Below are 15,102 nucleotides of genomic sequence, written 5' to 3'. Positions count from 1 at the left end.
TGTAGGGGTTCATGCGGTGCACGTACCGAATAAAAATTCCAAGAAGATACGTTTAAACTTTCCCCAAACAATTTATAGTATGCAACTGAAGAATTCCTTTGTCACATATGCCCGCAGTGCTAGCAGAGTCGGATGAGGAGGGAGGCACGATCGGGAGAGGGTGAGGCAAGCTGAATGAAGGTTTCAGTGGAAGGGGAGAGCGACAGGCCGAAGTGGTGAGAGGGAGGCGAGTTGGATCAGGTGTTCAACAGAGAGAGGGGATTTAAATAGGGATTCGTCTTGGGGAGGAGGAGGCGCGACCAATAAGGAGAGGGAGCGAGTTTCTGTCGAGAGAGGGAGGCGAGCACTGCGGGCTGTTTGGCGTGGGGAGTGGAGGTGGTGAGCGGCTGGGAGTCGAGCGAGAGAAGTGAGGAAGTTCGGTCTCGGGGAAGATTGAGTCGAGTAGGAAAGTTGTGGTGGAGGCGATGGTGCTGAGCGGGGAGGAGAGCTGAATTTTGTATGTCGGGGATTCCAAAAAGGCTTTAGGCAACATTTGGCAGGGAATTGAAAGATTTACATTCATGTAGCAGACTGAATTGGAGTATCATAACACTTAATTACATTCAGTTAAGGCGAGCTTAAAGGATTTACTTGCAATTTGAAATTACGAATCGTGTTGTTGGTCTGACCTGGTACAATTGGGTAGTGTTCAGCTCGAATCGAACTTGGGCTGAGCCTGAACTTGCCTCCTTTAATTAAATATTTTTGTGCATCAATTTTTGTGCCGTTTGCTCATGCGCGAAACTATATCAATATGGGTATCCTTTATGGATACACTCGCGCGGTTCGTTTTGTCATCCGGGGTCATCCGAGATCATCCAGACAAGTTTGTCGATAGTCGGACCAATTTAAGTTAACATCGCGCGAGGTGCAGTAGATGTGTGTGAGCAGGCTGTTCAAGGTCATAAAGGTGTCCCTAAGACCTTTAAATCCTTTGGGAACTCATTTTTGGGCCCTTCACATGTTAGACCTTAGCCCTTGCAACTAAGAGTTTAGTGCTTGAGACCACTCATGTGAGATTTTCACAAACATGAGTCAAGAAGTTGTTTGAAGTCTTACATAAGGTGAGTTCCATTACTAGTTCTCTAGGATAGTCATTAGGGAAGTCTTAAGGCTAGATCCTAGGTTCTAGGAGAAAGAAACCAAGACCTATCTAAAAATGAGGTCAACAACGGCCGAGAGAACTATTGAACATTGGTACTCTTCTCAAGTTGAGCTAAGTGCGAGAAGGGAATCATCATTGAAAGTTACAACATCAACATTGTTAACTTACTCAAAAAGCTAAAGACACCAATTATTGGAGGAACCATATACAAAGCCTGGAGGACTTCTCGTTTTTGGCCTCTTTCAAAGAGGTTCTTTTTCTACACATTGATAGAAGAAAAAAATATAGTTGCCCTTACTTGTGCACAAAATGCCATATATGATAGTTTTGTTGTTAGGAGTGTAGATTGTTCACACTTCCTTTACTATTCTCTTTCTTTTGAACGGGTCCATGTTTTGTCTATGTAGGCCCTTTATGTAATCTTTTTGCTATTTTATCAATGCAAAATGGACATTTTTAAGGTTAGCCATTTAGCCATTGCTTGGTTGCATCATATACAAAGTAATGCAAATATGTATCCACACGCCGATTCACAATTTTGGATTGTCCATCAGTTTGTTGGTGGTATCTTGTACTTTTGTTCAATGAGTTCCCTTGAATTCTAAACAACTCTCTCCAAAAATGACTCGAAAAGACCTTGTCTTGATCATACATTATAAATATTGAAATCCTATGCAAACGGACAACCTCCCATTATAAAAACAATGACTATAGAAATAGTAGTGTAAGGGTGATGTAGACGTACAAAGTGAGCGTACTTGCTCAATCGGTCCACCACCACCAAGATGATTGTAAATTCTTTTGACCGATGAAGCTTTCAATGAATTCCATCATCACCTCCTTCCATACTTTCTACGATAACCCTCAGGTGCTAATGCCATTTACCTGTGCCGTTGGCACTCATCACACCTTGTTATCGCATCCTCCACATTATTTCTCATTCCCACTCAATATAATTCTACTGCCATCGTCCGGTATGTATTGAGCATGCTTGAATGCCCACTATAGCATTGCTGTGAAACTCATGTAATAACTTCGATATATGTCTTGAATTCTGGGGTAATACATAGTGTCCTTGATAAAGTAAATGTTGGCCATTTAGTGAATAATCGGAGTCTGTTCTAGCTAACCAATCGGATTTTGCTTAATTCCTTGTCTTCCACACTCTCTTTTCTCAGGATCTTACAATCTAAGACCAAAGGGACTAATAATGTCAACAATTGAGGTGGAGGAGAGCTGAATTTTGTATGTCGGGGATTCCAAAAAGGCGTTAGGCAACATTTGGCAGGGAATTGAAAGATAGATAGCCACCTCTGATGTTTTTCTCTCACCATACATTAGTCTAATAAAAAATTAAGGTTGTGTTGATCCATGTGTAATGTAAAACGTCGACCCAACAAGTAAGGTTGTTATTTCTGAATAGTCAACACAATCTCCATAAGCTCCCGCTCATAAACTAAATTGAGTCGGGTTCTTGTAGTCAAAACTTGATTGAAATAAGCGATGGCAACACCGTGCGTCCTCCATGCGTCATGGTTAGGCATAAATAGTCTTGGTCTCTAATCCGGGGAGCTACTGAATCTCAGAGTCATACCCCATCAACTTAGATAGCCACCTCTGATGTTTTTCTCTCACCATACATTAGTCTAATAAAAAATTAAGGTTGTGTTGATCCATGTGTAATGTAAAACGTCGACCCAACAAGTAAGGTTGTTATTTCTGAATAGTCAACACAATCTCCATAAGCTCCCGCTCATAAACTAAATTGAGTCGGGTTCTTGTAGTCAAAACTTGATTGAAATAAGCGATGGCAACACCGTGCGTCCTCCGTGCGTCATGGTTAGGCATAAATAGTCTTGGTCTCTAATCCGGGGAGCTACTGAATCTCAGAGTCATACCCCATCAACTTAGATAGCCACCTCTGATGTTTTTCACTCACCATACATTAGTCTAATAAAAATTTAAGGTTGTGTTGATCCATGTGTAATGTAAAACGTCGACCCAAGAAGTAAGGTTGTTATTTCTGAATAATCAACACAATCTCCATAAGCTCCCGCTCATAGACTAAATTGAGTCTGGTTCTTGTAGTCAAAACTTGATTGAAATAAGCGATGACAACACCTAACCCATAGCTTGAAGCAACCGTCTCTATAATGAATGGTTGGCTGACGCTAGACAACGTCAACTCTGGTACACTTTTCATTGTTTTCTTTAACTTCTCAAAGGCTCGGGTTGCCGTTTCCCCTTTCTGAAAGTTTTACTTCTTCAATTACTCCTTCAACGACCATGTTAACCCTTCACAAATTTCCAATAGTACCCTATAAGTCCTAAATCTCAACGTATTCAATGTCTTAGGTAGTGGCCAATCTAACATAGCCACCACATTCGATTTATCTGTTGACACCACATGTCCTAAGCACTCTACCTTCGGTTAGGCAGATGAACAATTTTTCAAGGTAGCATAGTACTGGTGTTCTATGAGTACCATCAACACTTTATTCAAGTGATCAATTTGGTCTTCCATGGAGCGGCTTTACATTAGAATATCTTCAAAGAACACTAATACAAACTTTTGGAGGAAATGTTGAAGCAACTTTTTCATTAGTGATTGAGATGTAGCCCGAGAATTGGTGAGCCCGAATGATAACCAAAAATTTGTAGTGACCCTCATGGGTTTGAAAAGCAGTTTGTGCACATCTGATGGCCACATACGAATCTGATGATATTCTGACTTCAAGTCAATCTTGAAAAATACAACAACCCCAAACAACTCATCCAGTAGTTCATCAATCACTGATATAGGAACTTTGTCATGTATTGTTTGCTTATTCACTGCCCGATAATCCACACATAAATGCCAACTCTCATCCTTCTTCACTAGCAAGACTGGGCTAGAGAAGGGGCGCGTACTAGATTGTATGATCTTTGCTTCAACATTTCTCGGATCATTCTCTCGGTCAAGTCCTCCATCTAGGCTTAGCGATATGTGCTCACACTCATGGGAGAAACACTCGGTCTCAGGGTCATCAAATGTTTGTGTTCCCTTCGAGGAGGCAATTTGTATGACAACTATAAAATTTTGCAAACCGTTGTAAGAGCTGTTGGGCCAACTTCATATCATGTGGTTGTTCCTTGCTATACAACTTGGTCCAGAATCCTAACACCGCATCCTGAATTTCGCTAACCATGGTCTTGAGTGTCACCAAGATCGTGCACAAACTAGGATAATGGTAAAACACCACCCCCTTATCACCCTCTTTAAACTCTACTGTCAGGAGTTTCCAATTCATCTTAGTCTCCCCTAAGGACTTCACTATTTTATACCCAATATTACATTAGTGTTCTCTAAATCCAAGAGAAGAAAATCCCACGCCACTTGAATACTTTGCATTGTCAAAATTAACCCTTTACAAATTCCAATGTTCTTCTCCTCTTATTTCACCACCATCATTACTATAAAGCTTATTATATATACCATCTCAAGCCCCAATTTCTCCACTTTTTGAGTGGAGATGAAGTTGTGGGTGGCCCACTATCTGCACGCCACTACGTCCTGCTCCCTGATCTGCCCTCGAAGTTTCATAGTATGGTTCGTTATGAACCCTACCATCAAGTTCAATGAGAATTTTCCCACATCCAAGTGTGGGTATTACTTCTCTACCACAACCTTTTCTATTTTTTTATCTTCTGCCTCCTCATCACATACCATGAGAATTTGCGAAGTTTGATCCTTGCAACTGTGCCCTGGGGAAAACTTCTCATTACACTGAAAACATAGTGCCTTGGCTCAATCTCTTGAATCTCTATTTCTATAAGGTGTTTGAAGGTCGCTTCCGGTCGCGACCTATTATTCCTGTCTTATAGAGCATCTCTCTGGAAACCCAATGTTTGAGTATTTGGTACCCACATGGTTATAACATTTCGAAATGACACTCCATCTGTGCTGCTCCTATTAATCCGTTTGGCATTTTTTATCTTCAATCAATTGTGCTAATTTCATCAATCCCGCTAATTCTCGTGGTCTGAATAGACAAGGTGTTGCTCCAATCTCTGACTTCAATCCCTTTCTGAAGTTACCTTTCAATACTACTTCTAATGTCTCTCTCAACGTCAGATAGTATATCAAATTTCTTCTTATAACTCATGCCAACCTTTTCTAGACCAATGCAAAAACTGATCGTGTAAATCCTTTCCAGTGTGGTTATGAAACGTTTCAACAATCGGTCTTTGAATTATTCCCATATTCTGTTCGGTTGGCATTATTCTCTATATTGATATCATGCCAAAGCCTTCCTTTCCAAACACAAAGCCGATGCCATTAGTTTTTCTTCATTCGTCAGCCCATTAATAACAAAATATGCCTCCACACGATAAACCCAACCATTGGCATCATCTTCAAAGTTCGACATCTTCAACATTCTTATGTGTGAGTCTTCTCTCTAGTTTTCTTGATCGAAGCTCGTTTTGCCCATGAAGTGGTGGTTGGGTTCCTTTCCTGGATCCATATTGATTTTTTTTCTTCCACAAGTCTGTCTTGTCTCATAATCAGCTCATTTGTTCCATAAGCTCCTGAATTGCATTTCACCAGGAGGGCTGTCGCGGTTGCTGCAACAAAAAGCATTTACACAGTTGGATGCAAGTCTCATTTGAGGTCCTAATTGTGAAACCCGTTAAGTAGAATGAACCATAACACTTAAACATCGATGTGCCTTTTAGTGTAACAGTTGAAGTTTCGTCGGAAACTCTAAAGTTAAGCATGATCGGATGGGAGAGCTTCTAGGGTGATTGACACTAATGTGGCAAAATCGTGAGACCATTAAGCCAAAGCAGATAATATCTCGATGGGTGAGAGTTTAGGCTGTTAAATGGTATCACAAAAGTACACCAACCTGAAGATGAGAGCTAAGTGCCATACAAAAAAAGTGCAATGCCATGGGAGCCACCTCTTGAACTCTAGATGGGAGAAAGCACTACATGGTGGGAGACAACTCTTGAATCTGTAGGGGGCACTTGTAGAATCCTATCTGCCTAGTGGATGATTCTAGGTGAAGAAAATTGGCGAGGATGTTAGGTTCCCAAGTGAGGGAGATTGTAAAACCTCTTAAATAGAATAAATCTGATCCCTTAAACATCAAGGTGTCTTTTGCTGTAACGGTTAGTTTTTCGTTAGAAACTACAAAGTTAATCTTGCTTGCATGAGAGTACTCTTAAGATGGGTGATCTCCTTGGAAGTTACACCGACTGGGCAAAAACGTGAGGTCATTAGGCGAAAGTAGACAATATCTCAATGGGTGAGTTTGAACTGTTTCACCGCCCACTATGGTTCTTTACTTTGGACCGAAATCGTTCTAATTGATCCTTTCCATCCCCGAATCACTTGCTATCATACCGTTCAGCTTATTATCGTTGGCTCCAGCCCTCCTAATGCGGGGCGATCCCTCCTAACCAAATTCCTTCAAATTGGTTGTCGCCAGGTCCAAATCGTACCCCACCATTCCTTTCCGTCTTCTTCCACTCATTTTTATTCCTCTGCATATCTCATTTTCCTTTTTCAGGTGCTTCCATCGGGTCCGCTCCCGACTTCTTCGCTCGATCCTGCAACCCCAAATCCACCTCAGGTAGCGACGTTGCCCCATGCGTAACCTTGATGTCGTGCGATTCCTTCCAATTGTCGCCGCTCGAGTCTGCTTCAAGCGCTTTCGCTTGATCTCGTGACACGCGACGGTGGATTTGCGTGGAACTCAACGACCTTCTTCATCATTTCTTACAAGACCATGAATCGCCTCTTTATGGATGAAAAACTGCATCTCCATAGATGAGAAACACTCCTCCATTCCCGATTTAATTTAGGTCACCTTCCTCTCTAGTATCTACTCCAAACATCGTCTTTCTTGACCGCCATTACTCTCAAATAGAACTCTGATACCAATTTGATATGAATGAGACAAATTTCCACAGAGATTAGGGTAAAATAAAATATCTTACTCTACTGATACAAAACAACACAATCCTTAATACATAAACAATAGTCCTACAATTTAAAAGGTATCTTAAGATTCAAGACAACAATCACGTACCCCAGCCCTAATCCTATTAGGCCTTATTCATACCACACAATAATAATTAACAATTGACTAAATTGCCCTTTTAGTCTTGTGCCAAAAATGTTTTCAAATTATTTGGCGGGCTCGAAGTGGTTCAATGGGACCATTCACCGCCATTACTCATAGATACATCTCTGATACTAATTTATGCGAACGAGACAAATTTCTACGGAGATTAGGGCAAAATAAAATATCTTACTCCACCGACACAATCCTAATCATAAGTTCAAGATTACAATCACATACACCAACCCTATTCCAATTAAGCCTTATTTATACCAAACAATAATAACTAAGAAATGACAAAATTTCTCTTATATTTGTGCTTAAAATATGTCTTCAAATTATTTGGCGGGCTCTGCATGGGTTCAATGGGACCACTTGACTCAGTGGAACACGAGGCGGAAAACGCTGTAGGCGCCAGTTTACCACTTTCCAAATTCTATAAACAACAATAATGAAGATTGACAACCAAAATAGAACAAAAAAAAACATTTCTTCCCAAAGATTGAAGTTGATTTATAAATTATGTTTTAGAATTTTCTTTTTTATTTCAAGGTTACTGCAGTAGGTGTATCATGATTTTACTTTTGGTATAATATTTGATAATTTTATATGTGGAAATCCTTGAGTCAATCTTTATAGGTTAGAACGGATCTTTGAGAAGAGAAATCAACATAAGCTACATTACTTTGATGATATTCCAGGAATTTTTTGCCCATGAAGTTTTGTGTCTAAGGATAGTTACTTTAATAAAATATGGATTCAAAGAAACCGCTGGCAAAGGTGCTGAAAATGAAGGCTTTTCAAGTGAATTTTTTAATTTTGTTATTTATCTCCATAGCTATCAGAGTGAAGAAGGCGATTTGGATTCTCTTGAAATCGAATCCTTTTAAAAGTGATAAATTGATTGTTTTTAATTGGAAATGTATTGGCAACAATTATTGGATCAACAACTTGAAGATAATGTTGCAGGAGCAGAACAATTAGGGATAAAGGAGTTCTTCCACTTTCTGCCAAGTCAAAACTTCCCAAAGAGATTTTAGAAATCACGGGGGGTTATCCGTACAATTAGTTTTATAAACATAGAAGAGATCAACTCGAGGGTTGACCAAGTTCAAAAATAATGGACAAGGCACAAGCCATGATTACCAATGAAAACTTGTTTTTGTCTCTTAGAGTTAGAGCCATTGACACTCGCTTGTCATTTTCTTTGCTATACTAATAAAACCTTTGGGTTTGATACATTATGTTTTCACAATTGGTTAATGAATTTCTATGGATTTGAATTTGACAAATGAAGAGCTTGCTTGATGAATGTGATAGAAATACTTGTTTGGTTCATATAATATTTTTTAGCTAGAATTAAAATTCAAAACTTAAAGTTCAAAGCAGGGTAATTACTAGATCCCCATGAATTGTGCATTGGAACTTAGTTAACAATTTTATGAAATTATTTAAATGCTTAAATTGAATTCATATTATATTGCACTAAATACAAAAAATTATGTGCCTCGATTTTTTCTTGTAATGTTTGCACTTGTATCTTGTCTACATTATTTTTCTCCAAATTGTTGTCAATCTGACTTGGCAGATCATTTACAACATTAAGCAAATCACACCCCTAATTTAATAAATTTTGGTTAAATTATGAACTTACTGTTTAATTGATGTAATTTAAGTCTCTTAATTATGAAGATAGTATTTAAACTAGCTTTGTTGAAGGTCACTTTACTCAATCAAGATTCAATGGACCTATTTAGAATTTCAATCCTAGAATTAACTTTTTTTTCCTAAAATTTAAGGCTCAACTAATGCCACTAATATATGCTAAATTGATTGTATAAACTTTGCAATCGATTCTACATTCATTTGGTATTATGCAAGATCTTTTATATTCAAATAAAAAATAGGTGTGGAATTTTTTTTGAATCAACGCTGCTGAGTTGCTATCGATATCCTCACAAACTTTTTTACACTTAACTCATGTATAGCAGGAACCGGCGTTTTCTTCTGCACGTGATTAAGTTTCAATTTCCTTAATTCCATCCTCGAAATCTTCTAGGATTCTAAACCCACGATTTCATGCATCTCGTCCCTCTCTCCTCTTTTTCTCTTGCCCATGTTGGTAAATGTGCTTGATCTCACTTATAGCTCGTACACCTGTTAAGGGAAAGTACCCACCCTTGGCGAGTTTTGATGGTTCTAGAATGCTAATGAACTCAGATCTTTGTTGCTTCTTAGGTTTATGTTTTTCATACATATATGGTGGCTTGATTCCAATTACCATTGATGTTTTTTTCGTCGGAAAAGATTATGCTATTTGATATCTTTTTAAAGTAGAATTCCATTGACAATTTCTGTTGATGATTTTTTTTCCCAGATAGTCCCTGATGATGTACATCTTGATGGAATTATTAATGCTGTGAAGTCCTCAAGGTATCATGTTTTAAGAAATAGTTAAAACTGTTCATCAGTTAGAATATTTAAATGATAGAAAATTTTCCTGCACGATCAAGTATTCCATAATTTAATTTTTTCCCTTGATTAAAGCCAGTAAAATTGATATGGATTAGCATGTGATGTTTATGGCATTTTTTGCTCAAGACTGCGCATTTTTGTATAATCCTTCTCAGTTCTTATTACATGCAACGGCCAGTTTGTGTTGATTATGACTAATTACCTCTCCATCTATGGGCTGCTCGTTTATAGTTAACGTAAATGGTATGTGTTACAGTGACATCTTTGTATCTCTTGATTGTGTAAACACTAATGTGTTGTACACAAACTTAAGCGCACTCAATAGTTTCCTCTTCAAATGAATATCTCAGGTCAGTTGATGCAATATAATGATCAGGTCAGTTGATGCAATATAATGATCAGGCTTATATGTTAAAATGTACATTGAAGAGTTGCCAATCCTTCTCAAAGATGACAGCATAAATTTTCTATAGAAAATACAAAGCAATGTCTAATTAATTTGAAAAATGCATGTACTTTCTTCTCTAATCATTAATAAACTTATAATATCTCTCAAGTATCAGGAGAACTTTATTCAAATAGCTTATGAGAATAAACTCTAATTGAAATTTTACATTTAAACTTAAATTTACAACTAAGGTTTCCTTTTTTGATGTGAAAAAGAAAAATTTGACATAGTATCATTATTAAGAGAATCTAAACTAAAATTTGCATTCGGACTTCATTTAAATTTTGGGCTTTCCAAATTCTGATCAAATTTCTTCATTGAGAAACTTGAGACTTTCTGCATTAAGTAGGTTGGGATTATAATCTAGGGTTTATAGTCTGCAAAAGAAATTCAATTTGATTTTTACTTCTCAGATTTGTTAGATATTTTTTTGACGTTGAAAATCATACCTAATCAATTTTTGGCTTGATTCATGCTGTCAAGCCCGTCGCTGGTTATGCACGGTTGTTGGTGCACAAGCAGATGCTCCACTCGAGTTGTTCGACTTGTATACATGGTCTATTCGGCATGTCATAACCCTTTCCCGCTTACACATCCCGCTCGGTTTGCTTGCTCGCGAGCCTTGTTAGCGCGATCATTACATAATAATGTTATATACTAAAACACATCTATATATGTATGTATTTATGTATTTATGTAGCCGACCCTACATTGAGATAAAGGCTTGTTGTTATTGTATCCTTATTTAATATAATATTTCTACCCTTAGATGCATTCAGGGAAACAAGTGAATTTGATTATTTTGAAGAAATAAAACACTTGATGAATATGTTGAAACCCTTATGGTCACCAAAAATTAAAATATTTACTCAAAATCTATTTAAATTTGAAAAGCATACTTAAGTGATGATGTATGGTGATTTTGTCACAGCTTCGATATCAGGACTCAAGCTGGCCTTTATTTGAAGAAGAGTCTTTAGTTCTTCAATGATTCAAGCACAACAACAATCTTTCCTCTTCCCTACCACTTAAGAAAAAAAAAAAATCTATTTGAAGGATTTAGTGATGATAAAACAGCCATGTAAGTTTCTTAAAGGCGGATGACAATGATGATGATATACTGTTGCATGTATTGGAAAAAAATTTAAATTGTACCTCTCATAATTTGAAAATAAAATTGTTTGTGATTTATGAATCTTTGATGATAGAGAGTCTGGTAGCTACGCTTGAATAATCACCTTGCTGGCAATTTTCCCCTTGAAACAACCTACGCTTTTTAAAGTAGCCACGTGAAAACATTAGAACTTTATTTTCAATATCTTTCTAATGCCAATGCTTTTACTTATAATATCCATTCTCTATATCATTATATTCTACGAATGCTGCATGGTGCCATAAATATGAAAATTTTGTTTTCATTGGTAATTTCTTTGTTGCCTTAGTAGGCTAAAGCATATTCCTATTCATTTTTAATTTCAGGTTTTTGCCAAATAATGCGATGGAGAATACCTTGGGTTGGTTAGTCAGGCAAATTCAGCAGCGCATTGGCCTCTGTAATCTAAGGCGTTTATTAGTTAAAAATGCAAACAAACCCAGGTCAGAACTGTGGCCATATGTTTCTTACCACTGAAAAAATTCTCTGTTATGTCTATCTATTTTGATAATTAATTATGATCTTGTTCCCACCTCTACAACATTCCACAATAACCCAAAATTCAAAATTAATTGTCATTTGTGATCAGCTAAGCGTCTATTTAACATCACTTTTTATTTTTAAATTTAATTGCAATAAATTTGCACAAGGGGTGACTTGGAACCACTTTTTATTTTTTGCTTTTATGTTTTATTTTTTATTTTGTTTTGCTATTTTTACATGAAATCAAATATTTTTTGTATCTTAAAATAAATTATTTTTAATTTTATCTTTATTGAATGTCGAATAAGTTAATTTATGCTATGGTGGTAGTTGCGTGCGGAGCGGGGGGCGGTGATGACTATCAACTTTGATGGTTTTTTAAATATTTAAAACATTTAAAAGTTATTTTGATTGTTTGTAAAAATAATATGATTTATTTTCAAAAAAGCAAAAATAGTAATAAAATACAATGAAAATTTTTTCTTAAAACAAAAATTTAATGACGTCAAGGCTTTAGTTTTTTTTGTTTTTTAATTGAATTATTTTAAAAATTACCCAAAATAATCTTTTGGATTTTTTGTTCTTTTAAACACATGAACTTCCAACCGCTGAACCTTGTGCACCAAGCCAGCTAGCCTTCTGCCCTCTGTCAACCCAAACCCGCACACATATTCTAGCCAACTCCACACCCTGTATCGGCCAACTTCTTGTGGAAGCAGATAGTGTTTTTTTCGGATCTACCAACACCTTTGGCCATAATGCCACTACCTTCTTCCAAATTTTTTAAAAAATCGAATTATGTACCATTTACTATAAAAAACATATTTAATCTATCGAATATGTTTTGCATATATTGCCGATGGTCGTGGGGACTGGTGGTTGGGATGACAGGTGCTGATCAGGTTGTTTTTCATTTAATAAATGGAAGCACCTCAAGGTTGTTTTGAATATATTTTAAAAATTTTTGATATATTCTCAGAAATGAAACAGCAAAAACAGTTCTAAAACGCAAACTAATCTTGTTTTTAAAAATAAAAACAAAATGTGATTCTAAGCAGCTCCCATGTAATAGAATTGTTTGAGATCACTCTTGATTGACCAGCTAACGGAGCAGCAAACTGTATAAGAAATTGGACCTAGTTTAGAAATGTCCATCTTGTAGTCGACAACTCTCCATTAAATTATATTTTCTCATAAAAATTTTATTGCCTTCTATCATCTTCTATTTTGATTGTATGAACATATATATATATATATTTTCATTTTTAATACTATATTTTTTCTTTTTTTTGTAGACGTTTCATTGTATACTCTGACACAGATGAGACAATTACAAGTCATTTAGAAGGTGGCCTTGTAGCTTCTGTAAAATTATGTCAAGGGTGGCCGCTGTTAAGTAATCCTCTAGTACTTTGGTCTCTAAAACATTCTGACAGCCATTCCAGAAGCTTTCCTTGGAGTTTACTATGCGAGATCCAGGTAGTTCCGAGCTTTACCGTACTATTATGCTGGAATGAATATTCTATATCTTTATAGTACAGATAATACTTAGAACCTCTGGATAATAAAATGAAGCGAAATTTTCATGCATACCCAAAAATTCTTCTGTTGATGCATGTTTAATACCTGAAGTTTGATATTTATATTTATGACACTGGTGTTAAAAAACTACACATGAAAGGTGTTTTTTACTTTTTAAAAAGTTATTAATAGTGATTTTTTTATGTGATGTCAAAAATTTGATTGCTATGTAAGTAAATATGAAAGTTAGTGTTAGATACGTAAATATATAAGAATTGTGTGGTATGTACATAAATGTCCCTAAATTGAAATTATCCTGTGCTTCATTCGAGGAAATGTTCAAAATATCATCGTTCTTAGTATTGTCATAATCTTTGTAAACATGTAAATTATTATTGTCATTATCTTTATAAAACATGTAAAAAAATGTATACTCAAAAAAAAAAAAAAAAAAAAAAAACTTTAAATGGCTGCAAAACAGTACCATGTGAAGATACTGATTATAAAATGAATTTAGTGGTTTATTACTCTTTGCCTAACAGCTAATAATAAAGTTTGCTTTTCTTATTTAAAAGGCTTTCACTTCTTATGCCCTAATTTGTGTTATTCTTGATTCCATTTTGTCTCTGTATGAATAATTGTTTCCTGTATTTCTGCAAGGCATAACTTATTAACCTTTTTATGTTTTTCTTCATTTGTCTGTATCTCTCATCTTATGAGACTATCAATGCCATTGGTTTTAACTTGTTCTCTCTCTCTTACCAATGTCACAATGACCACTTATCAAAAGATTCAAACTTAATTATGCTCTGAGTTCATTTTAGTTATGTGAATCTGAAGCTTCATGCAAATTAGATCAGTCTGCTTACTGGACAGAATCTTCTTTTGTTTGAATAAATTTGTAATTCTCATGATTTGATGCTTTGTTTGACTACTTGAATCAGGAGCAAGCAAACTCTTTGGACATCCATACACGCCATGAACTTACATCTTTTTTAGATGCTATTGAAATATTAGTGATGGAGATGCAAGCAAAATATGCAAACAGCAATGCGTCCTTCTAAGTCTCTATTCGGGTATGAATCTCTGTTCCTACTGTGATCAATCTTAAGCTCAACTGAAATTAAAGACTATTTTAATAAATTTATATTGTTGTAGCTGTGAGACATTCAGGAGATTCGTAGAGTTGCCCAGCAAGATCTAATAGGAGGATTTCCTGGGTGAAATGGTCAGTTCTCTATCAACTCAAATGAGATCTCTAAGAATCTTATATTTGGCTTGGTTTTGACTTATGAAAATAGTTCAGTCGAATTGCTGCTATGAACTTTGCTCTTGTTTAACAAACAATTCATGATGGAAATTCTATTTATTTATTTAATTTTTATTTTTGAAATATGAAATATTCTAGCAGGTTGATTGTTGTTAATCGTGTTCTGCTTGCATGGCTCTGTTTTCAGTGATTTCTAAGTACATTGAGCTGTAGGGTCTGTTTGTTCTGAAGCGGTTTGAAAAAATGAAAATGAAAATTAGTTTAAATCATCATTTTATATCGGGCGCTTGGTTTCATTATATGATTAATATGTGATTGACTTTACTTAGAAAATATATAGAAATTCATTTGATAATTTCTTATCCAACCCTTGTAAAATAGGAAAAAAATTTTATTTGATCATCTTTGTACCGCATGTCTGGACCTCTCCAAATTACATAAACTTTATTCTCCATCAGCTAAACTTGATAGTAAGTATATATTTTTCATTTAATTGCT

At 36.0% G+C, this 15,102-nt stretch overlaps 1 protein-coding gene across 1 annotated transcript in view; it reads left to right on the top strand.

Moving 5' to 3' along the window:
• The window catches only part of LOC110037814, a 54,969-nt gene extending 40,242 nt beyond the window's left edge, over positions 1 to 14,727 (top strand). The window contains exons 9-13 of the mRNA XM_020742536.1: positions 9,632 to 9,687; positions 11,657 to 11,773; positions 13,109 to 13,292; positions 14,279 to 14,410; positions 14,493 to 14,727. Coding sequence (XP_020598195.1) covers positions 9,632 to 9,687; positions 11,657 to 11,773; positions 13,109 to 13,292; positions 14,279 to 14,398 — 477 coding nt within the window. The 3' untranslated portion in view covers positions 14,399 to 14,410; positions 14,493 to 14,727. The remainder of the gene's footprint in view (positions 1 to 9,631; positions 9,688 to 11,656; positions 11,774 to 13,108; positions 13,293 to 14,278; positions 14,411 to 14,492) is intronic.
• Positions 14,728 to 15,102: the final 375 nt, after the last annotated feature.

Source organism: Phalaenopsis equestris, unplaced genomic scaffold, assembly GCF_001263595.1.
Source record: "Phalaenopsis equestris unplaced genomic scaffold, ASM126359v1 Scaffold225361, whole genome shotgun sequence".
NCBI lineage: Eukaryota > Viridiplantae > Streptophyta > Magnoliopsida > Asparagales > Orchidaceae > Phalaenopsis > Phalaenopsis equestris.
The sequence above is the reverse complement of the archived record's forward strand: the minus strand, read 5'-3'. Positions and strand labels throughout refer to the sequence as shown.